Source organism: Necator americanus, chromosome V, assembly GCF_031761385.1.
Source record: "Necator americanus strain Aroian chromosome V, whole genome shotgun sequence".
NCBI classification, from domain to species: Eukaryota; Metazoa; Nematoda; class Chromadorea; order Rhabditida; family Ancylostomatidae; genus Necator; species Necator americanus.
This window is the reverse complement of record NC_087375.1, coordinates 1,727,121-1,753,171: the sequence shown is the minus strand read 5'-3', so window position 1 is coordinate 1,753,171 and position 26,051 is coordinate 1,727,121. Positions and strand designations below refer to the sequence as shown.

General features: G+C 36.3%; 2 protein-coding genes across 2 annotated transcripts; one reads left to right on the top strand and one right to left on the bottom strand.

Annotated features, from left to right (window-relative positions):
• Positions 1 to 5,885: 5,885 nt before the first annotated feature.
• Positions 5,886 to 17,383, top strand: RB195_012663 (uncharacterized protein; the record flags this gene model as incomplete). The annotated part of the gene is made up of 12 exons (XM_064202145.1): positions 5,886 to 5,928; positions 7,077 to 7,218; positions 10,072 to 10,181; positions 13,881 to 14,043; positions 14,113 to 14,188; positions 14,827 to 14,982; positions 15,065 to 15,193; positions 15,268 to 15,348; positions 15,931 to 16,026; positions 16,294 to 16,404; positions 16,464 to 16,598; positions 17,312 to 17,383. 12 exons carry the CDS (start codon positions 5,886 to 5,888, stop codon positions 17,381 to 17,383), a joined length of 1,314 nt encoding a protein of 437 aa, XP_064058026.1.
• Positions 17,384 to 19,978: 2,595 nt separating this feature from the next.
• On the bottom strand, positions 19,979 to 25,359 carry RB195_012662 (uncharacterized protein; the record flags this gene model as incomplete). Its single annotated transcript, XM_064202144.1, has 7 exons — positions 19,979 to 20,068; positions 20,338 to 20,481; positions 21,363 to 21,507; positions 21,582 to 21,691; positions 21,789 to 21,875; positions 22,680 to 22,932; positions 25,217 to 25,359. 7 exons carry the CDS (start codon positions 25,357 to 25,359, stop codon positions 19,979 to 19,981), a joined length of 972 nt encoding a protein of 323 aa, XP_064058025.1.
• Positions 25,360 to 26,051: the final 692 nt, after the last annotated feature.

Below are 26,051 nucleotides of genomic sequence, written 5' to 3'. Positions count from 1 at the left end.
CTACGTAGAGGTAAAATTCAATCAAAGTTCGCGATATCCACTGCGCTGCGATCCGTTGCGCTCCTCACGGACCTATAGTGGACGTCGATACTCTTGAATGTGAACCTTGCTTTAAGGACATGAAGCTAACAAAAGGATTAAGGATCTAGAGTGATGAGTATGAACGCAATTCCACTCATTTCCCAATAATTATCCTGAAAAACAGCGTGGGAAACTTGCAAATTTTGTAAGTGGATCGAAATCTCCTACGATGCACCTAGCAACGTGTCGCGTATGCAAACGTGCGCGTATGCGCTGCGTCGGCGAGCGAAAGTGGACACTCAACGGGCCGCCGTCGCTGTCTTCTCCCCTCACCATCGATTGAAGCATGGCAGCGGGAGGAGAGGTTGTGTGTGTGTGAAGCAGAGAAGAAGAATGAGTTGCGGCGGCGGACGCGTCACGGTCACTTGGATGAACATAGGAGTTTGGCGATGATTAAGCCACCAACATAATGAATCCAAAACACATTTACCTAGACAATAAGTATCATTCAACATCGTTCGATAACAAATTACCGTACATCGAAGTAAATGGGAGGGTTAACTACTGCAAAGGAGTCCTTCCTCTTTATTTTTTTTTTTTAAATTTGTTCTTTCTCATAAAAGAGCAAGTTCAGCATCGATTCCTGAGCAATAAATCTCCTTAATAATGTTAAAATTTGCCGAACATCCAGGTTTTTTTTTTTCTCCTGAAGTTGAAGTGAACTTTGATTCGAGCAGTATGGTGTTTTGCTTTGCATTTTAACCCTCATTTTTTTCCAACATTTTATCAAAATTATTTTATATATTATTATTATCATTATTATTTTATTATTATTAAATTATTTTTATTATTATTTCTTTATTATTTATTATTATTATTATTTCAACAACATTATTTTATATATTTTTTCTATCATTTACAAACTGTTGAGGTCTGTCAGTATCTCTTCGAAGGCTACTTATCCAGGACGAACGCTAAAGAATTGAGGAACTCCTTCCCTCATCGAAGGATCGTGCTCGAGAAAACATTTATCGTTGACTTTGGCTCGAGTTGACTTCCTGACGTCGTTCCTAGGTGGAAAGCCTCGATGGATGGATTATTGTGCATAGCGCCTATTTTTTTTTGTTCGCCCGTCAATCCTGTTTCCGTCCATAAATCGCTCATGATCGAGCGTGGATTGATCCGATCCTCAATGACCACCGCCGCGCGCGCGCGCGGTCCAATGGCGACCAGTGTGTAACTGGTTCTCCTCCTGTGGATACATATAAAATGAATGGTTCGACGATTATGGAAGCTCGGTCGACGGACGAATTTTCACCGACTCAGTGATTTTTTTCTGGAATTTTCTTCTTCAATGGGTCTCCCTGATTCGCGACCTTATTTTCTTGATGCTTTTGAACCTTTTGTCGATTTTTTTTTTCAAAATAAATTTGAAAGTATGGGTAAGGAAAACTCTTGATTTTTTGCTAGCTTTTTTATTTTTTTTTAACTCAAAAAAAGATTTTTTGTCCGTTTTTTTTGTACGAAGAACTTATTGAGTGAGAATTTAACAGTGGGAAAAATGATGAAGATTTTCTTCCGCCTTCATTTTTTTTCGATTTTTTTTGCGAACAATTAACTTTCCCTACTAATGGATGCTCAGTATTTCTTCGTTTATTTCCTAAATTTCTTCAATCAACCAATTTTTAGTTTTTCAAAACTAATTGACGCTCATTGTTGATAAACAACCATGAAATCGAATAGGTGTTCGTTCTTGAAAAAACTTTATCAAACAATAAAACTGTGTAATAAAATTAATCCATATTACAATAGAATCGGCTCGGCATGGAATGAAGAAGAGGAATAGAAACCTACATTCTCCGTTCGCGGCCTCCACCAGACATTTAGTTTAATATTTACCAACAAAACTCTCTCATAGAATGTCGACAACGTTGACTTGAAGAGACAGGAGCGAATAAAAAAAAAACGAAACGCACTTCGATCAAAGTAAAATTAACGTGAATGATCAATTAATCTGTCCTTCCTTCATCCACAACGATCCTAGTCATTTTTTCCTACTTTTTTTTCCTATAAATACAATTATTTCGATCATGATCTGTTGTGATAGAGCTTTTTGAATGTGGGGTGGTCCTGAATCGCGCAACGTTCGCCTCAGATGCTCCTGAATACTTGTCGATTTTTTTTGGAACAAATTCGATAGCATGGGAAGAAAATATTTTATTTAAACGTTGCTGAATTATCTGAAATATCATCTAGCATATATCGCCTTCGCTCTTTGGAAAAAAAAGAAAAAAATGCTATTTTTCTAGCTATTATCCTCTGTTTCTCTTCTATTTTCCTCAATTTCTCTCCTTGTTTCCTCTTAGTTGAGTTCTAAACTTACGTTTATATGCCGTTGTGTTTCCTCCTCGTTAAACACGAAGAGGAATACCATGGTGAGGATCGCTGAAAGCCAAAAAAAAAGAAAAAAAAGAAAAAGAACAAATTTGCTTTATCTATTTGAATTTTAACACATTTTATGGCTTTGTTTCGTTGTTATTTCTACATGTTTACTATAATTCCTCCTAATTGAATTTAATTCCTAATCTTTCCTAATTCCTAGTTTTTCCTCCTTATCAGTCTCGCCATGGTGGTCTGAGTATGAATTTCTGTAATGTTTTTCTGGATGCTAGTAGCTGAAAGTGTTGTTCGTTGTGATAAGTTAGGTTTAATTCTAATTAATTTTAATTTTGAGGCATTCCCATATGGATTATCTTCGAAAAGTCGTACAAAGTGAAATTCCAGGGTTTGAAAAGATGGCCGATGCGCACAAAAAGCTCTAAGCTACTGATATAAAAATCCACGTAGCAGTTGTCGAGTTTCTGCCTCCAACGAAGCCATATTAGACGTTCAGCAGTTTTTTTTTCCTTTTTCTCCTCCATCCAAGAACTCGAGGGACAAGAAAAGTTAATTGGATGAAAGATCGACCAGTAGTGATTCTTTTATTCCCTGTCGCCTTTAATTTTTAGTTTCAGACCTCTTTAACTCAACGATGTGGTGATTTTAACAAATGTTGAAAAGAGTTTTGAGGAGGAAATAGCGAGAGGAATTGGATTCTTTAGGATACTTAGTAACAGATCATTTCTGTTTCGTTATATTTTACACTTCACATATATTTTCTTGACACGATTTCTGATTGGATGAGTATCGCGCAGTGACAAGAGGTTTCAGCAACGTCTGCAAGGTAGATGGTTCAATATCGCTAGGCGTAGACTAATCTTAGATCCATCTGCGATCGATTAACCAGTGAAGGCTTGGTAAAAGCACTGACTCGATCGTGTATAACTCTCATAACTCCTCATATAGGGCGTATACCCTTTCGTAAATTTCGTAAATTACAATCCTGAATTGGAGTCGCACCTTATGTTGGGTCTTGAAACGATTGATCGACTTCAAGCCAGTGTATTCTTTTGAATATATTTCAATACAACTGCGTTAACACAAGGCTGAGATAAATCTCGAAGCAATTCGTACGTAACTCAAAGATTTAGCTGAGATACAGCCGTTTTCAGCTAAAATACAGTCAAAACAATTTGAAGCTTGCTTCTTGCAGTTGCGTAAACTGTTGCTCTCGTGGTGGGACCCTCACCAGCTCCAATCGGAGAGCAGAGCAGAATGAAGAAGGTCTCACCATGCTTAACCGCCTACCGTATTTCCGCATCAGTACGCCGTCGAACCAATTTTAACCTCATATACATAGCTACCGCCTACGATGCCTCGGCTGCTCATATTATAGTACTTCGAAGTAGAGATTGTAACAGATTTACAGTTTTCAAGTGCTGAGTCGCCGTGGACACGCGACAAACTATAAACGCAGTTCGAAAAACCAGCATCCTCTTTTTCCCTCGCAAATCTGGCAGATTAATCAAAAGCTGGTAAATAATAATAATAATAACAATAATAATAATGATAATAATAATGATAAATTCTATTTATTACTGTAAGAGGTATTTATTTGTTGTATTTTGTGTTATTTGTTGTATTTACATTTTACATATGTAAGATATGTATATATGTTTTATATTTATATGTAAGAGATGTCTGTAAGAGGTATCAAGATATTTTTGCAACCATTTTTGGATTGGTCAGCGCCTTCTGGATGCTCGACTTCAGTCTCCAGACACGTTAGATGTTTATGAATTCGTGTGCGGCCTGTGTTCAGTGGCTTATACAGTCCAGCCGACGCATCAAAACAATATCCATTCATCCTCCCGAAACAAGTCTTCCACCAATTTATCACCTCAAGGGTGATTGGAACGGCTCGCATGGCCCGGTTCAGTTCAAAGTTTCAAAATATCTACCTGGGCTGAGGCGGTATCAGAATCTCCCTCTTTCTGTTGTGCTTTCCAATTTTAGACAAAAAATGACGTCATAATTAAATCCAGTTTTGCTACAGTTTTGCTACAGTTACGTGCAGAAATGACGTGAATTTGTGTTGTGTTGTGTACGGTTATGGCCGTGAGACGAGGTGAAACATTGAATGACCACATATTTTCATCACACCTCATCGAGATGAGACGTGACTGTCTGTCACGGGTTTCTCTTTTTTTCGATTTTTCCCCCTAAACCTTCTAAAGTTCACTTGATTTTCGGTGAATAAGTATATCTATAAAATTTCCTCAAGAAAGACATCAGAATTCGATGCTCTGGTCATAGTTTTTCGAATATTTTCATTGTTTTTTTATTGTTTTTGTTTAATAATTCCGTTTATTTTAGTTTATGGAAGTTATCCAGGATGGCGAAAAAGTATGAACGCGTATCTTATTTGGGATTCTTTGGTGAAAATTTAGTTTTGGATGCACCCAATTTGTTATCAGTAGGCTTTTTTGATTTTTGTTTTCGTCTCGAAATAGAATGGTAGCAAAATGCAAAATTTCCATAGAAAGCAAATTTTTTTCTGCTCTTGGAGGTAAAAATTGTTGCTTTTTCATCTTCGTCCTCCTGGAGCACCATTGAATGTTTAATAAAAGGAAAGGAAGTGGGTCCTGGTTGAAATGGAAATCACTGGATCTTAAATGGTGCCGTGTCGTTCCAGGACCTTTTTCCCGGCGTCTTTGGGTTTAACCAGAACCCTACGGATACAATAGCAGATATAAATATAAATTTGAATGGTACAAAAATATATGTATATAGAATATAAAATTATATAATATTATATAATAAGGTAGAATAAGCTCGTTCAAATCACTTTCAACGCTCAAAAATTCTCCCAGAATTTCTTATTTTTTTTGCGTAATAAGCGCCGGGGGAATCTCATCGTTAATCAACGATAGTCATCCGTCCGTCCGGATGGTTATATTCGTTGTTGATGGTGATGACGACGACGACGACGAGAAGAGACCGAAACAGTAAAACAGCAGCAGCGACGACCCCGCCCAAGTGATCGTAACCGACCGCCAACGTCAACCGTCGCCGTCCCGTTCCGTCCACACCTACACACCCACCCACACACACACACACACACACACACAACAGTTTTCTACTCCGAAATTTCACGGTTCGTTCAATTTCAGCCCACACGAGTTCACGAGAATTCTAAGGAATTTTCCTGGAATCCTCTGATAGCTTTGTTTCTTAGAATGACTTTTTCTCATATGACTCATATCATCGGATGCATTGTTTTTATTTTGAAAAAAACACTGTCCGCCCAGTATTCCCGGCTTAGCTTAGTCATTTTCAAACATTTTCTTCGATATTTTCTCTCAATTCTCATTTCATTCCTTCATCTTTGAATGTCACAGCGATTGTTTATCGTTTACACGGTTCCTTCCATCATTTTCTTCACATGACTTGATAAAAAAATTCTTTTTTTTAGAACAGACGCCATGATTGTGTGGTTGTTGTTGTTTTTTGCTGGATTGGCCAATGGTAAGTGCTTTAGTTTTCTTTAAATACTAAGTAATAATAGTAGAAATCTGCTGAACCTGAACGTTTAGTAAAAATTTACCTTTTTCCAACTTTTTCATGATTCCTGTAGATTTCCGATTGACCTGCGGGCCCTTAAGACACTCACCTTTATGGCCTAAGCAAAGCTGTGTATAGGGTCCCAGTAATTTTTTTATAGCGTTCGAAACCTAGTTACTAAAGTTTCTGAAATAAATAAGCAAAAATCTGCTTAATTCAGCTAAAAATGGGGGAATTGGCTCGAAAAATTCTAAAACTTTCCCTAGAACATCTTCAGAAAATTGCTAGATCCATGTAATTTGTGCTGTTTAGAATAAAAAATGAATTTTTCGTCTCATGTCACTTGCTGACAGTGTCGAAATTGTAGATTCTTCACGTATTTTCAACATTTTCATCCAGGATAGCACGTAGTTTAGGAAATTTCAGGTATTTCCATTTACATTCGTGAAATGAAAACATTGGAAAATGTCATGATTTTTTTTTTTTTGCCAAATGAAAATGATGAGAATCATTTATCTACAAACAATATATGAGTGTAATGTTCTGCTCATCGAAAAAAAGATATTTTAGAGACATCCAGAAATTGTTTGAGAATTAAATTTGAAAGTTGTTCGCCTTCATGTCTCTGTAAGGATAGTTAAAGATCCTTAAGAATCCCTAAAAATCCCTAAGAATCCCTGAGGATTTATCTTAAAGGCATCATCCCACGAATGTGAGATGGTACAGATTCGAAGTGGAGTATTCGTATATATTCGGGATCGTAGATTATGGAGAGGGGGGTGATTCCGTCCATTTCTTTCTGATCGCCGTAAAAAAAACGTCCCAGGAGACGAGTCGCGTGCTCGAGACTGGCGCGCTCCAATCGAACCCGTTGTAGAAAGCAGCGCGCCCGAACGCTCCAAGCCGTATCTTCCGGGCAGTTTTTTTTTACTGGAATTAGGAAGAAATGGATGGAATCACCCACCTCTCCATAATCTACGATCATGTACGAAATCCGAAAATCCGAAATCCGAATCCGAAAGTACGAATCCACCACCAGAAATTCTCCGTACCAGCTCAGATTCGTGGGGTGATTCCTTTGAACCGTATTTTTCATTGTGTATCTTCTTCAGGTGCTTCCATACCTCCACAACCGGTGATCCCGACGGCCAGCGCATGCCTGCAGGGTTGTTTCGAGACGGGAAGTGTTGTGAATGCGGCACTGGATTTATCCAATTTCAAAAGTATTGCGGTGGATATCGAAAACTTTTGCAAGTACTGAAAATTTATTTTTTTTCTTCTCTTTTCTGCAATTTTCACTTCCTTGTTCGAATGGGGGGATATGATGTGTGGGTGGATGGGTGTGTATGTTGCAGCGACAGGTCACGAACGACACGGCTATGAGATAATTTCGCTTCCGATCACGAAAACGAAGCGAATTTAGCAAAACATAAACAACAATTCGATCTTTTCAAGTTTTTCCGAAGGTCATTTTTCGTATCGGCTACAAACGGCGGAAAAGTGACGGATCGAATGATTTTAGTCTTTTGAAATGATCACTTTCGAAGCAATTGCTAAACATACGCGGTGACCTTGCGAATCTCGCTGTAATGAAGAGCTCAGAAAATAAAATTAAGAAAAATAACAATAAATAATGAAATAATAAATAATAAGAATTGAATGATAATTAATAAGACTAATTACACTACATTTATATTTTACATTACTGCTGCATTTTTACATAAAATACATTAATTACATTAGATTCAATAAAAAATTATATGAATGTCGAGTTGAGCTCTATTGGATGTAAAAAAAGACCCAATAAGTTCAATTATTTAAGCGGTCCAAATAAAAATGCAAAAAATAAGTTGAGTAATCAAATTAGAAAATCCAAAAAAAAACCTTAAGAAGTCTAATGATAGTCTATAGGATTAAATAAGCTGTATATTCAATTTTAAAAAAATTGGATAAGTGTTATCCGGAGTTTTTAGAACTACGATAAGAGAAATTCCCAAAGGTTATTCTATTATTTTGGCTGCATACAAAACTCTTTTTGTGTTTTTTTTTTGAGATTGGAAGTGGAGTAGTCGAAAACGACACGATGATCATGTGTTAAACGTGGTCAGGTGTTAAACTGTCGAAAAAATTTAATTTTTTTTAAATAATATAAAACGAATAAGAACAAATATGAAAAATAATTCATGAAAAACATCTTGATAAAACACGAAAATTTAAGGAAATGTTCTCAAATTGCTTAGAGATGGGAAATTTCTGCTCATCCACCTAAGAAAACTGTGATTTTTTTTCTTGAGCAAAAAAAAAGACCACATTCTTTTTTCCGTCCTTTTCAATTTCAGAATAGAGAGGGGCTCAGCCTCGTTCTGGATGATACCTTCCCAACTTAACTTGGGAATCAATTTTCTATTTATAAAATGGTTATAAATCAATCATTTTTTCTATTGAAGGCAGAGGATGACAAATTCTTGTTGGGCATTGAAAATTTTCCGGGAAAAAAGTGTTAAATTGGTCTATCAAAAATATATTCTTTAGTCAATGGTGGAATTTTGAGCAGAATTTAAACGTTATGATTTGATTGAGCGAAAATAATCACATCTGTATGTGTTTTTGAAAAAAAAAATTCTCTGTCCAAGTTCTTATGACAAAGTTTGCGAACAAAGTTTTTTCTCCACTTTTCCTGTGTAAAAATTCAGAGCAAAATTTTGCACATCTCCCACTTTAGTTATAAATGAGTGATGGGAATAGGTATCCGGGAAGAAAAAAAGTCATTTAGTCATCTAATCATTGATGTTCAATTGCCAAACTGGTTTCGTTACTGGTGGACGTGCAGAAGACGCCGCAATATCAGTATTTTGTACGGGAAACAAGTTCAAAAACGTTCCGTCTCGGCTCGGGATCCGGCCGGTTGCTGAATCGGGTCGGGCCCTGTACGTGAGTATGTAGTACGTAGCGGTACGTGCATTTTTTTAGGCCACGCTTTTTGAGGAATAAAAATTCAAAATGAAAGAAAACCTGGGTAGAGCTCTTGGAAAATATAATATACTTCGATTTTTCAGCTCGGCTTTTGGGTTCGGCCCGTATTTCTTGGTGTACGCCTTAAAAAGAACTTAGCTACGGTATAGACCTCGAGAATAATTTAATAACTGCTTAAAGCGACAAAAAAATATATCAATGCAATGTAATCAATAAAAATAAAACAAAAAGCGAAAAAAGAGCTTGAAAAATCAAAGTACATTATATATTCCAGGAGTTCTGCTTAGTTTTCCTTCATTTTGAATTTTTATTCCTCATTAAAGCAAAGGCTGGAAAAATATATCCAGAGAAAAAAATCAGCCAGTAAAATCGAATTATATTATACTTTTCGAGAGTTCTGCTTAGTTTTTCGTTAGTTTGAATTTTTATTTCTCAAAGAAGCATGCCGTAAGAAATTCTATCCAGAGAAAACTAGCCTGAAAAATTGAATTACATTATGTTTGAAGAGTTCTGCCTAGGTTTTCCTTCAATTTGAATTTTTAATTCTCCGAAAAGTATGACGCATGAAAATAAATCCAGAGAAAAGCTGGACTGAAAAATCGAAGTGCATTCTATGTTAGAAGAGTTCTGCCTAGATTTTCTTTCAATTTGAATTTTTATTCCTCAAAAAAGCATGGACTGAGAAAATGTATCCGGAGAAAAAAAGAACCAGCCAACAAAATCGAATTATATTATACATCTCAAGATTTCCACTTAGTTTCCCCTCAACTCGAATTTTTATCTCCGAAAAAAAGAAGAAAAAAGAGTAAAAAAAAGAGAAAGTACTACAGTACAGCTACCGTACGATATTAATGTGCTGAGAGAAACCGTATGTCTTGAATTTGCTGAGGGAAACCCTAGAAACCTACGTCTCTTCGTCCGTCAATCGTTAACCGAACGCGACAGGGCATTCACCCATTTCTAAGGTGAAACGCGGGTCGCTCACGATCTTTTCCTTGACAAAACTATTTGTTAAGAGGTGAAAGATTAGCCTTGAGTAGTGTTCCCGCTCGCTCCGCTAAGAGAGAGGTCAGATTTGCTAAATGAAGGTCATTCGTTGAATCATTCAAATAATAATTCTTGAAAAAATTTCAGTTTGAATGCCGCATTACTGAAATGTGGTCGAGAATGTCCAGTCGAACAAATCCCTGAGTTGGAAGCACGTACGGAAGCAAGCTCGTTCATATGTGTTGAGAAAGTTGAAGGTATGTGTTCGGATCATCCTTGAATTATTTTTAAAATCAATTTCAAAAAATGTGACCAAAAAATAGTGGAAGAGTCATTTTCTTATCTGTTCCTTAAAAAGAAAAAGGGGGATGAAATAAACAGAAGAAAGATATGAGAAAAAAAAGAAAAAATTTGAGAAAAAAAAATAGTGCGAGAAAGATGGAATAGGATGACGGGAATTTCGATTGGCGAACTTTACAACTTGATCACTTCTTTGAAAATGTTGTGAGGTAAAAAGAAGCGGAAGTTTCTGAATTTTTTGCAGATTGTTTACACAATTACTTCACTCAACATTTTCTTTATTCTGTTTACTGCTCTTTGATGAGCAAGATTAAAAAAATTAAAAAAAAAACTCAAAAATCAGAAAATTATGAAAAATAACCGCCGAAATGTGTGCGGCTCACCGATGTCTCCAACGACCAAGAAAAAAGAGCGCAACTCGTCTGTCGCTAAACGGTTATTGGTTCGAAACCGTTCCAAGCCAACCAGACCACTTTTTGATCCTAGGTCTTTAAATCGGCATCAGGCATCAAGGTGAGAGGAATGAAACGCGAGAGGCTTGAGACATGGGCTAGCCTTCGTATCTTATTCGATAAGTCAAATAAAACAATAAAACAATAAACAATCAATATAAACCTTAAACGATTTTGAAAGAAAATTGAACTTATTCGCGCGCGTCGAAAAAAGCACTGAAAACCGCTAAGCGTTCCACTATTCATCCATTTTGTCGATGTCTCAAGGCGAGTGTAGCGTAGTCGGTGAGCGGTTTGGTTTCGACTGCACGATCGATCGCAGGTTCGAGTCCGTGCCAGCGCCAACCACGTCTGGATAAAAACACAGACTTGACACATCGGCTAGCCACGCAAGTCACTATATAGGCTAGGAACGCGTTCGTAAATCTCAAACGATTCTGAATTGATGGGAACGTGGTGGCGGATCCCAAGCGGATTCATTAACGCCGGACGCTTTACCCCATACGATTCTGTTGTCAGCAGAATCAGCTGATTCCGTGAAGAGAACTGATGGCTGCCTAAATTCTTCACGTAGTCAATACCGAGCCGCTGAGTCGCATACACATCGGCGATTTCTCGACATTCTTCTCAGGAAGAAAATGCGAAAAGAAAATGATTAATAGAGGAAAATGTAAGTGTTGATGTTTGAAACTGATAAATGCGCACGATATCGCTCAGTCATACTGTTTTTTTCGTTCTTTCCGCCCGTTTTTTTCCCCTTCACAAAAATCTTTGATTAGGCAAGTTTCGATCGAAAGTTGCAAGTTTTCGGGAATGTGTCATCTTCGATCCAGAAAGGTTTTTGAAATGGAAGGTGGGAGGATTGGAAATAAATGCGATTCTCTTGAAGTGGTCTCGATTTTTTGGGAAAACTTCAACGTATCGTTAAAGTACGGAATTCGGGGGAACAGATCTAATGCTCCTAATCAGTTTTTTTTTTTTTGGTCCCTTAATATGAGTAGACCAGTTGGCTTAGGAATACTTTTCTGTTAATATTAAAACGTAAAAAATTATACAAATAAAACATAAAAATTAATCTGATACGAAAATTTTAAGATTTAAATAAATTAATATTTAAAAAATTTGTTCGACATCATTTTTTCGCCGAAGCAGCGCTAACGATAAAACAATAACTCCGCTGTTTTTGTGCTTTCGCTTTTTTTTTGTACTGAAAAATCACGGAACTATGAAAGTGCAGTATTTGATTTCAAAAATATCTATTAATATGATCAATCAATAAAATATGAGCTTTTGTCGATTCGATCGCAGCCCATAAATACTCTCGTAAAGTTAAAAAAATGTTTAATTAAGGCATGAAGTCATTCTTTCAAACGATTTAAAATTATATTATTTTATCAAAATTATTATTATTATTTATTTAAATTATTATTAAAACCAGATTTAAATTTTTGCTTAAAAAATTACTGCCATCCAAACAAGTGGAAACATTCGGTATATCCGATATTCTCTCTCTTGGCACCGCCAGACGATTGAGATCTGTTTGAATAGCGATTCGATAAGCGATTTTATGGATCTGACGGTTTTTTTAATGGATTTTATGAAATATGTTCAGACCTTAGATATAGGGCGACTAGCTTAGAATTGAGCACTGTTTATGTACTCAAAATAATAGTTAATTTTTAAGGTAAAATAAATGATAATTAAACAAAATAAAAGGGACAGTTGATTAAAATAAACGAGTAGTGAAATAGTAGTGTTTTTCTTTTAATCTTTCGAGTTTTTGTGGGATCCAGGAAAAAATTGTTCGTTTCCCGGGTAAAATCCCCCCTCTCCTCTTCCTTCCCCTCTTCCTCCTCCATCTTCCCGTCACACCCAGCCACTGTAAGCAGTTTTTATTCGTGGCGGGAACCTCAGCTGCTTCATTCTCAAAAACTGTCACTGATATTTTCTCCTCAGAAGTTTTTCCGCGTTTTCATTGTTAATGACCTGATGATACGGTATTTACGCGCAGGCCAATCCTGAAAGTACATCGAAACTCTTGTAATCTTGTTATCGATGTGAATTATAAGTAATTCGATACTTTTAGGACAATGAATTTGCTGAATACACGCGTGGAAAGTCATTCATTTCCTGTTTTGTACTTTTTTCGAGGGGGGAGGGGGAGGGGGTGTAATACCGTGACTAAATTTTTTCATTCTTTCGCTATGAATCGTCGGAAACTTTGAAGATTTACTCATCGTCAACTTGAAAATTTCAGCGCCATGAAAAAAACTAACGGTGACTACGGAAGAAACACTTGGGCAAATTGCCCAGATCCCCAGAAAAATCCCAGAAATCCCACTTATTTGAAATTTTAGCGCCGGTGACCGCGCACGCGGAAAATTCAAAATACTCTCAAACTCTCACTCAGTTTCCTCGATGAAAAATATAAAACTACAGAAAAAAATTGTACAACAATAAGTACAAAAATAATAATTAGTAAGGTAAAATTAAAAATAATATAATTCGTGATCGAATAACTTTTGATTTTATTTTGTTTTTTATTTTTTTTATTTTGATAACTAGTATAACAAATAGAAAAATGGAGGTTTTGAGTAGATTTTTTGGAATTCGTTGTTTTTCTTCTGCGTAAAAGAGAAATTGATGTTATTTATGTAGAAGTTGTTTTTTTTGTCTAAAGGGGAAATTGTTGTGATTCATGTGAAAAAAATAAAAAACGTTGAAATTGTTATGGCAAGAAGACGGGTTCCTTCTTAAACAATTGTAACAATTTTCTGTTTCAACCTGTTTTCTGTGCGTTTTTTCCTGGGATTTTTCCAGAATGCAATTTGCAGGTTCTTTTACCATATACCATTTTCTTTGTGTGATATGTATTAGGTTTGAAATGTATGGGTGTTTTTCGGGTATTTATAAAAAAAAAAACACACACCCAATTGCTCAATATCAAGGTCATTGTACAATCAAAGACAAGAGAGTCGAGTGTCGATTTTGTCGATGAGAAGATGAGCGAAAAGAAAAGGTCGTCGTCTTGTCACTTGCACTTTACAAACGCCTAGCCCCCCTCCCCCATGTCTTGTTTTTCCTGTCTGTCAACTCCACGAAATTACACCGAAGGCAGGAGGTCAGGGGTTTTTAGGGGTAACGGAAAAAAATGAAAACAAAATGTTTACGCCCGGCGGTCACACAAACCACGGACTGTTCCAGAATTCCGATTGGTATCCGGTTGTCTTGAAGGCGCCGAAGATGTGACAGCAAAATGTGCTATGAGTTGTGAAGTGCCGACGGATATTCCGCTTCGTCTCGACTCATCCCCTGCGGCTTCCGTTAATCCGACCGTATTCCTCGACGGTGTTGCCGGAACTTGCAAGTATGTATGGAGTTTTGTAACAATGTAACATAGAATTAGGACGAGTTCTACGTTTATTTTAAATTCTAGGAAACATATCTGTGTGGTGAAATGCGCTCAGGAAGGATTCAATAAGGAATGTGCTGGTAGCGGTGATCTTTTCAAGGTTAGTGTCTCGAATTTCTTCATAGGAACACATCCGCTTATAGCTTTGAGGTAAAAAAAAAAACTCATCTGGATCCAGGATTGTTACCTTGTCCTTAGAGAGCTAAATATGAATCCATGGATGAGCCATAGGCACATAGGTATCCATCAATTAATCTATATGGATCAATTTCGATCCAGAAATATGTCTATGATTGCTCTTTTTGGCATAATTCAGATAATTTGAGCCATTTTTCTGTTGTCCAATAGTGATCTGCACAAAAAAACACGAAAAAAAGGAAAAAAATTCATAAATGCAGAACTTGCGTAGAAAAAAGCAATTATCTGATTAAATCTTAATTATGCTTTTTAAAATCCATTTAAAAACATAAAGAATCTGAGCTGAACGACTCGTGCCATAGTTTTTTCTACATTTTAGTCATCACTAAAATTGCACTAGGGACTTTAGTGTTACTCGTAACTCGTAACTGACTTAACTGAAGAATATCGAGAAAAAAAAAAAACGATTACGAACCTTTTTTTTGTTTGAAAGTAATCATTGATTAACCAGCATTTTGTAACCGTGTAACATAAGAAGAAAATAAATCCTGGAAATTGAAACCAAGTTGAAATCCAATTAATCGATCTCGATCTTCTCAGGATATCGCGCGACAGCAAATTCGATCCGGTATCGATCGATTAGCCGAGGAATCGAGTAATGAGAATGCGACCACGGTCAAATTAATGGCACAAAACTACCTCAAGAATCTACCCGCCGAATGCGCCTTCCTGAAAGATTTGGACGAGTTCTCCAAGGTCAGTGGTTTTTTTTTTCTCGGCAAAGCAGTCATTCTACTAGAGTTGTATCCGTTTAGGACCACAATTTTATTTATTTTAGGCTATGGATGCAGTAAGTTTTAAAGAGAAGAATGAAACCGAATCGTCAACGATCGCTTCCGCAACCACCGCGTTCGAAGCGGAAAATGCTGACACGGATGGAATGACGGAGACAATTTCGGAGAAAAAAGTAAAATTTCCGGGAAGTTGGGAGTGAACCTTGGGTTTTTTCGTGGTTTTTTCTCAATCTCAGTGATTTCTCAGACAACCACACAGCCGGAAATCCAGGCGAGCGATGAGCCGGCGGCGACGAGCAGCAGCAGCACTACGTCAGCACGTGAAGAAGTGAGTGGCACCGACACCGAACTCCGCTCTCTGTTCCCCGTCAAATTTTTTGTGATGACACGTGTCCAGGGATGGTTACCTTCACATTTTACCTGCTCCTAAGTGCATTAACCCTCTTGAGCTTAGTGTGCTGTGTGAAATGCGTTCTGGATGCGTTACGGTACGGTAGCTACAGTAGGACCGTAGGAATGTAGTGAGGTAGATGTATAGTCGGGTCAGGACGACATGAAGCACGATGCAATTGCGTAGCCGGCTGCACTCGACACGGTGGATCTAGCTACTGGGATCGAGGTGGGACCTTCGTGAACTGCAGCGATGGGCGGCACTAGCTAGGGTCCCCGCTGGATCCTAACGCTTCCGTTAGCACCGCTTTCGACGCAGTCGCTTACGCATCCTCACTTTCGAGCTTCATGTGGATTTCACCCGACCGTGGACAGCTTTGCGGGCAAAAACTCTGAGAAAAACCCAATTTTAGATGTTTTTCACCCCGTTATATGTGTGTTTTTGCCTTTTAGTTCTGCTTTTTTTCTTTTTTCATAATTTTCCTTGGAAAATTTAAATAACAATGTCGTAATTCTTAAGGCGACAAGTACAATTAACGAAGAAGAACATACGGATGGATTCATGAAGGAGTCAAATGAGGAGATCGCTACCATGGTCGTCAGTTCAACTCTAAAAGTAAGACCTAAGCAGCCTAAATCTGGGCACCATAAATAAATAAAATGAAAATACATAATAAATAATAATAATACAAATAATACGATAATAAAAGTACAAAATAATAAAAAATGGAATAATATTATAGTAAAAATAATACTACAATATTAGTCACTAAAAGTAGTAACAAAAATAATGATTATATATAAACACCAGTAAATAATGAGCACCATAAAATTAAAAAAAAATTAAAAAATAAAAACATGGTGATGTTTGTTCTTTTTCTAGGCAGAAGAGGAAGCTGAAGAGGTGCCTCTGGGCCTAGCACCAACCCAGTCGACCCCCGTTGAAACCAGCACAGAAATTAAGGAAACAGAAGCGAAATTCAACGAAGAGAAGGTAGTTGATGGAGGATTTTTATCGTTACTTGGAAAAACTGTTGTGTTCCGAATCCACAGACTGAGATCGCTATGGATGTGAACGCACTCGACGAGACCACCACCGTAGCTCCTACTGAACCGGTAATAGTTGTCGATGATACATCAGAAACTGTGAGTGAGAATGATATCCAGGCTGGTATCAAGGAAGAAGTGGTAAGTGTTATAAATTATTTTTTTAGAAAAAAATAAGGAAAAAAAAGTTTCTGCCTTTGCATATCTTTATTTTTTCAATCTTAGGATTTTTAGGAATTTTCTCAGATTTTTTCTCAAAGAGATTAGGGATTATATACCATGTCTTTCCTGAATTCCTTAGTTTTCTTTTATTTTGGTGAAATTTTTCGGGCACTTTCTTGTTTTCTTTATTTTATGCACGCTATGAGAGGATTTTGATGATTCAAATTCAATTGAGAAAACTTTTTTCAATAATTTATTTAAATTCAACAATTTAAAGTAGCTAAGCCACCCTAAGTACCGTTAAGGAGCTAAATGGCTTTAAAATTGTACCACTTTATTCTTGATTCATTATGTAGACACTTTTAGATTTTCTGGAATTTCCCCTTAGGCTTAAACAATGTCTGGAGTTTTATTTAATTTCGAAACAGCATAGAAAATAGTTATCCAGGAATTTTCCTTGATATTATTTATTAAAATTGTTAATACTAAGTAGTTCATTCAGTTCATTACTGTTAATTACTATTATTATTAGTAGTAGTAAGTAAAAAATTTTTGCAAATAAACATTTTTTTTGCCCTTGAAGTTTGAGAAATATGGCAAAACCGTTTAATATTTCGTTAAAATTGATTTCTTTTTTCGAATATAGAAATCTAATGGTACGGTATGTGTTACGGTAGTAGAATTTCTTCCAGAAATCCTCATCTGTTGGACTGATGATCTTCTCGTCACTGCTCGCTACCGGTGCTGCTCTGTTACTCATCTAAATGAGTGCTGCAGTTTTGATGCGTATTGATTTTCACAGTGTACAGTTTTCGAGTGATTCATTTTGCTGTTTCTTTTTTTCATTCATTCTTTCCTTCTTCTTCTTTTTTTTTGTAAACAACACCTTAACTTTGACTAAGGGAAACAAATTTTGAACCCAGTGTGTTTATCGCGAACTTTTTTTTTTAAACTCGTTTATTCAGGAGCGAAAGTATTGATATCGCTGTACAGGTACTATTTGAGCTGTCGTCGTAGTTTTACAAGCAAAAATAAATTTTTGTCTAAAATGTTTTTTTCTCCTTGTTTTCTTGATCGGGGGAATTTTTTTCCCTTTCTGGAATTATCCTATGGAAAGGGAAAGGTCGAGCTATGCGTTCGGCGACACCTCTACGACCTTGAACCTAGGTGGGAACCATGGAGCTCAGCGCTACGGAAAAGGGAATGTAGCATTTCCTTCTTCTTTTTCACAAGAAATAGAATAGCAATATAATAAAATTGCAATAAAATATAAGTAATTAATTAATTATTTATTTGTTTGTTTATTCTTTACATGGGAATAACTACAGAAATTACAACAGTAGTAGGGAGGAGTATCAGTTTTTGACACTTACACACACACACTTTCACGGTCCCAGATATTCTTCCCACTAAAATAGAACAGAGAAGTTTTTTTGGAACTGACACTGAAGTTAAATTCTCCCTGCTTACTAGAAAATATTGAACAAAAAGAGAAAAAGAAGAAAAGAAAAAGAGGAATTAAAACGTAAGTTTAAAAAAGTCTATGTAACAGAAAAAAAACAGCGAATACATGCATCTGTGCTGGAATCAACGGAAACGAGGATTTTTCTGGATGATTTTTGGACGCTATGAAGTGGTGCACGACGTACGAAAGGCAAAACGCTTTTATCTACAATATTACTAATCGATAAAGATCATAAACAAGGCCCGGGAAATGTTTTAATTAGAATAATGTAAGGTTTCCATCAGGATTCTAGAAAAAAAAGACCACAAATAGAGATTTTAATGAGAAACTGAGGAAAAAACAGGTCTGAAAACTTTGTTTTAAGTTAATGGAGCCTTTGACACTACGCTGTCAGCAAAGAAAGAGATCATGGACTTAGAATGATCGTAAGAGGAAAAGATTTGGAATAAAAAATTGGAGAAGAAGACCCTGTTTTGATTGGAATCAGAAATAGGCGGTCCGGAAACCAATTTGAATGTTTACGTAGCAAAAATTGGCGAAAAGTTAGAAATTGTGGTAGAGAAAAAAATTATTAGCTCGCATCAGTAGGATCCTCAATGAGATCGCTAGGAGTAGGTTTGTGTACCTGTGTCACCGGCGCCAATAACATCGATTTGTTCTGGACACGTTCAAGAGTTGTCCTGGGGTTTCAGTTTTTGTGGAGAGATTGGGAAGAACACCTAATTTTTCCCAGAAACATTCTATGAAAAGTTTTACCGACGAAATGTTGTGCGTTCGGTTGTGCGTTTCGGCCCTTTCTTGCGTTTCTGCTACGTTTTCTACGTTTTCACCTGCAGTCGATAAATGAGGGTGGAATCCTTGATCTCTCATAGATCGCTGGAGTAGGATAGAACTCCGGAATCTCCTCATTTATTTGCATTATGATGGATATTCTTAACCCAAGCTACTCAAAGGAAACCGCCAATGATGCTGACATCGTTCTCCACTACTCGCGATTGGGACCCACATTCAGCAAGGGTAGATCAAAGCACGAAGTCTGATTGTGTCAAAAAACCGAGCACAGCGATCGATGTTCTAGAGGTTTCCTCCAGCACATCCTCGACGCTTCCACATGTTCTTGTCTCCGTTCAGCTGAGGCTCCGCATCGGATCACCGCAATCCTCGATTCTCCCATATGTTCGTGTTTTCCTTCACCTGAGGCGCCTGCCCACATTTGGGCCGGGTGCACTTTCCTTGGAGGGTGTCAGAGCTTGCCTTAGGCAAAGCAAACGAAACCTGACATTTTCTGAATCCTCTTTATTAACTCAAATTTGAGGCTCATACTTGATTGTGTAATTTTTAGCGTCTATCTTTATTTTTATGATATTGTAAATATTGTAAATATACCATATACTTTATACTTATTATTACTTTTATATTATTTTATACTTATTCATTCTTAAAAATGCTAAGATGATATTGCTTTTACAATATTGTTAAAAATTGATATTATTTTGAGTAGGGGGGAGGGGGGAATTTGCAGAACACTTCCTTTAATTTGTATATTGTAGAATTTAAATTGTAGAATTATAGATGAAATTAGCTATTAAGGTGCGCTGTTTGCTGAAGATTTCACGAAAATTTAAAAGTTGTTGAAGTGGGGGAAGAGGAGGAGGGGGAGGAAGAGGAGGAGGAAAAAAGGAGGAAGAGGAGGAGGGAATTTAGTTCGTTTTAGATAAATCATCTTAATGACCGTAGGAGTGCTAGTCACATTGTCTGGATGACTTTAATAATGGAAATGAAAGGAGATGAAGTAAAATAAAGTAATAAATCATGAAAATGAAAGTACAAAGAGATGAAATACAAATTTTTATTTACTGCGTCAACAACATTAGGAATAGATCTATCTGTCTATCTATAGTCGAAGATTCCATACCCGCGAGAGATTCTCGAAATACGCCTGCTCACCAGCATTTGTGATCTCTATCCCGAGAACGTTAACCACCTGAAAAACCCACTAAGGATTATTCCATAGGGGATTTTTTTTAGGAATGCAAGACGTTTATAGTCGGTTCAAAACGAGTCATAAAGCTCGGCGCAGTCGCGTAAGCAGCAGCGGTCGAAGCGGCGCGATGAAGCGTAGCGCCTGAGATCGAGTTGGGACCCATTCATCTCTGTAGTGGAACTAACGACGAGCAGCCGCTCGCACAACAGCACCGGAGTTCATTCGTTTTTCGTTTCGAACCGACCGACCGAAATGGGACCTTGGCAAACCTTTGGCAACGTTTTATCCTTAACAACAGAATGTTGTATTCTGCTGAGCGGTTGACGTTCATACAATAGCAATGAATGTCGTCGATAGGCTGGATGAGACAGTAGAAGTGATAGAGGCACCAGGAACTCGAATATTGCTGATAGCTGAATGTAGGAACATTTCCAGTAACAATACTTACTACTTACTCAAGTAGATACTTAGATGTAAATACAATAAATAAAATAAATAATAAATTTCTAATAATAACATTTTTTCTAACTATATAGGAAGACCGATTAAGTCAATTAAGTCATAAGAACATTTATATTTATATTTATAATTTTTTTAAAGAATTTTTTCTTATTTTGGCATTTATACTTCTTTAGAAACCGTTCTTCCGCCTTCCGTGATCAAATCTTCGCCTTTCTCTTTCCTAATTTATTCCTCCTTCTACTGCTTGCTTGTATTTTTTTTGTTTTCTTGCATTTTTTCTTTATTCTAGAACTTACATTTTTTGTGCACCTCATCTTTTTATTATATTTACAGTGTTATTACTATAATATTACTACATTTATTATTATCTACCTAGGAATGATATAATTGCTTTTATCATTAGTACCATAATTGGTGTTATTGCTACTATTTTTTATTATTTTTATCCTTACTATTATTATTATTATTACTATTATTATTATTATTATTATTATTATTATTATTATTATTGTTATTATTATTATTGTTAGTATTAGTATTAGTATTGTTATTATTATTATCATTTTATTCTTATTATCATAATTATCGCTATCATTATTATTATTATTATCATTATTGTCGTTATTATTATAATTACTGGTATTATTATTACTGTTATTATTATTACTATTATTATTATTATTATTATTATTATTATTATTATTATTATTATTATTATTGCCATTGTTACTGTTATTATTAGAAAAACGAAAGAAAGAGAAATCAGCAAGTCGGGACCTTCCCGATGTCTGCTATCCAGAAAAATTACTGTATCCTGAAAAAATCTACTGACCGTAGTAAAACCGTAGAAGGATTTTATGTATACGTCATCTGTACATCGGTCTATATTGAAAGTATAATGTAGATTGAAAAATACGGTACCACAAACGTCTACGACTGAAACGAGAGCGTCGAAAAGTACGGCCGGAAGCACCACCCTGGAAAGTATTTTGGAAAATTTCCGAGAACTACGGGAAACCTCAGGTCAGATACCGGGTAATGAGCAACCTACCTTATAGTTCTAATATTTTCTGTGATTTGATATCTGGCGGATAGAGAAGCTCCGGTGCCGGCCAAAGCTGTAGTGATACGATAATTGATCGAGAGCAGCACAACCAGACACTAAATCCACACAGAGAGACGATTATGAAAAATTTAAATTATCATTAATTTAAAAATAAAATTCGGAGGGGGAGGGAAATTGTAAGTATTTTCTTACCAAAATAATAACACCGTAAAGAGAAAGTAAGGTGAGAGAACGAGAGAACACATCCGTCACGAAAATATTCCCAATAGAAAGAGCAATCTGAAATTTTCGAGAATTAGAAAATATTCTGAATAGTTCGATAAAAGTAGTTGAATAGGGAAATAATTGTAATAATTGTTTTTTTTTTTGGAATAAAATATAACAGTTTATTAATAATCCTTGAAGAAATAAAATAAAATAATTGCGATGTAAAAATAATAATGAGAACATTTATTTGAAGACGACAGTCGTCTCATTTATGATGATTTCCCTAGTCTGTTTCTTCGAAACATTGAGGAATAGCAGATTTCGCACTTGAAATTTCATTGGAAAAAAATTAAGTTTACCTAATTAAAATTAAATTAAATTAAACTGAAATTGAAATTAATTAATTAAAACCAAAACCATGGATTTAGTGATTTATAATTTTTAAAACGCCTGAAATATTCGTAGAATTCTGTTCGTCTAGGCTCCCGTAAGTAAGGAGAATTTACGGAAAAAAAATCGAAATTTTCAAAAAAAAAAAAAAAAAACGAAATTCCAGCCCCCGTCGCTTGGTTAATTTTATGGCGGTCACATCGAGAATCAACAAAAATTCTCTTTCACGTCACCCGATGGCAGGAGCTTTCGAGAAATTTCCACGCAATTGCAACTTCTTTGAATTTTTGCAACGTTGGCTGAACGTATTCCGAAAAAAAAAAAACGAAAAAATAATTTATCAAATCCCATTAAATATAAATGATGTTTTTGTGAGTAAATTTTTCTGCTAATTTTCAGTTAACGCAAATGTGTTCGAATGTGTTCCGTGATTGTAGGACCAAGGAAAAAAGAGTGGAAAGGAAGGAAAGAGGAAAAAAAACCTACGGCGAACGGTTGAGTAAGCGCCAACGGCCACCAACGACGATTGTACTCATAGGTCCTCATCATTATGGTTGCGACCAATCTTTCAATTACCAAACAAAACATCATCCCATTAATGTAATAATAGCAGAAATAGTAGAGAAAGTTAAATATGATAATAATGTGAGCTGGTGAGCCGAACATCACCAATAAACCACAGATTATCGCAAAAATACTACACAGATTATAGCTGACCAGTACCACAAAAAGTAGGAGACTGTAAAAAAAAATTAAATTAATATTTCGAGAAAATTCTCCCAGCAGTTTCATAGAGTTTGGGGATACAGTTTCTGCCAGTATTATGGCGAAAACTCTCACCCTTCATCTCCCATAAATCCAGAGAAAAAAGCTTCATTCTACTAAACGAGGCAATTCTTTACATCTCAGTCGGATTGAATTACCAAGCAAAAGAACAATGAAAGGCATCATCTAACAGAGTGAGAAAAATAACGTGTGATATGAAGTGGTTTAAGAACTTTAAGGAAGTTAGGAATAGCCCCTAAGATGGTATAGTCGGGTCCTTAAACGACCTTAAAAGCATCACCCCACGAATCTGAGGTGGTACGGATTTCAGGTGGAGTATTCGTATACGGAATCATAGATTGTAGAGAGAAGGGTAATCCCGTTCATTTATCCATAATTCCCGTAAAAAACGGCCCGGAAGACACGGTTTCGAGCGTTCCGGCGCGCTATTTTCTACAGCGAGTTCGATTGGAGCGCGCCAGCGTTGTGCACGCGCCGCATCTTCCGGCATCCCCTCTCCATAATCTACTATCCCGTATAAGAATACTTCACCTGAAATCCGCACCACCTCAGATTCGTGAGCTGATGCTTTTAACGCTTACCCAAGTAGAAAATTCCTTTTTTTTAGCTGTGTCGGGTTTATTTCGCCACTATTCTCTGTTTCGTTTTATTTTCTCAATTTTATTTATGGTTGAAGAGAATCCTACACATTTTGTTGTCGTTGTAATAGAGGAATGAGTTATATTGTAATCGACGACTGTAATATGGACAAACATTTACAGTTACTGTTTACGATACAGTGCGTATAGCGCAAAAATTACACAGAACAACTGCTACTTTTGTCTTCTGGAGCTGATACAAAAATTTATTGTCGTAATCGATGGGATGAGTTTTTCGGATCGGAGTAATCGTCACTCATCGAACATCAATCAGAAGTTTTAATTTACTATAGATGACTGAACTGACCGAAGCGAAGCGCTACGGTAGTTCTATCACTCCCATCCAGAATTATTGCTATAATTTCCACACAATTTCACAGCTTAAAAACAGATTAGAACTAAGAGAGCTAAAGCTTAGAACTAAACAAAATAGTTCTGGATGAAAATGAGAGAAGAGCAGCTTTACAAGTCCTATGTATCATGTAATGAAATGGTCCTGCGAAAGATTCAATTTAAGTTCAATTCGACTAATAAATTAAATTCTAAATTCTATTTTTAAACCATTAATCTAAACAGTTAAAATTTACGGCTACAAAAAATAAAAGAACTACGAAACATTGTTTGCTTTGTCGAGCCTAAAAAAAAATTGTTTTATCACTTCCTGGATACCCACGGCAGCGGCAGCGTTTCCTGTTAATCATAATGAAATTCTTTCACACGAATTATTGTTATTTTGCTTGTCGAATGTGTGTTTGCATGTATTTCCTGGCAATATCGGATGGCATTTAAAGATCCGGAAAAAAAGACTAACGAACGTCAAAAGCACACAATATTGCTTCCAATCAACACAATACTAAGAGAAATTGCTGTGGTGTTCTGGATTCGGAGAATATTGAAGGCAAAAAAAAAACTGAAAAATCTTCATTTTGTGAATAGAATTGAAACAATTCCCTCTCATAATGAATATGTTCTTCAACGTGAAAATTCCCCAATGTTAAAAAATGTAAAAAAAAAATTATTTACATATTTATCCTCTTTAAGGTTGCACGGGCAAAGCAAATTTTCCCCCAACGCGGTCCGAACAGGATATAAGCGGCGGATGTGGCGCAATACATACGATGCTAGCTGGGCGCGGTGGTCGTTGGTTCGACAGCGCTTGAAGCCAACAAAAGCACGGGCACTGGATCTACATTTAAAAAGATAGAAAATAAAGAAATTGGAAAAAAACCAGTGAGCAACTTTTACGGATCACCGGATCGAATTAATAATCACCTGGAGCTAGAAGTCAGCTGGAAAGCGGTTAGAAAATTATGTGGTACGCAGTTACCAGTAATACAGCTATAAATTCCCGACGAATTATTATTTTAAAAATTTCTAGAATTTTCTTTTGCAAATTTCTGAGCACCAAGAGCAATACCATACTTCCAAACACTAACCAAAGCTTTTATTTACTTTTTTGTAACCATTTACCTTACCAATACTCTATTTTTTCTGACTTCTGAATACTAAACAACTCTAGCCAACAATTCCTGAATATTATCCAAGAAAAAATTAAAGCATTGAACGAGTGCTGCTCTAATAAAGAGGTTCTCCTCTCACCTGAAAAACGGATGAAACATCTCCCTCAATCGATATTGAATCTGTAAAGCCCGTGAGGTGAGCAAAATTGAAAATAAATGCAACGCTATCGGATACAGATACGAAGCAGTTGACAGTAACGAGCTGCAATCATTCTTCGACATTCTCTGGAAAAAAAATCTGGATTTGGAGTGATGGAACCTTTGGAAGGCAATACACACGACGACGACGACGAGTTGATCAGAAAAATCGTGGATCAAGGGAAATAGGTAGTAGAAAATACCCATGGATTAAAGCCAATGGAGGAAAGGATAAATCCAAAGTCTGGCCATATCCCAATCAAATAAAATAACGATCCAGAAAACTATGATGCAAAGCTATTAGCTCTCATAAATCAGCTACCCAGCACTTCAAACATCCATGAACAATGACTTGTTCCAGGAAAAATAATCTATGCTGGCATTTCTCTCAATCACGACAATACCGTTTCGATTCAGTCAGTCGCTTTCGCCTTGAGAGTCGAGTGAAAACAAATGTATCCCTCACTTCCAACACTTCCTCCTCCTCTTGCTTCCCCTCATAATTGAGGCACACGATAAGAGTTCAGAGAAAAAGAAGCAAATTAGGTATATATGACCATGGAAACCACGTCATTATGATGTCAGCGTAGCCGTCGGCAAGTTCAAGTTATGGAACAGTTTATTAATTATCCAGAAAAACACAGATTGGCTCTATGAGGTTGGAATAAAGCTAGCTTTTATTTTTATTTATTATTATTTATTTTCATATTTATATTTTATTATTTTTAATTTTTTAATTTATATTTTTTAATTTTTTATTTGTTTTTATTTTTATT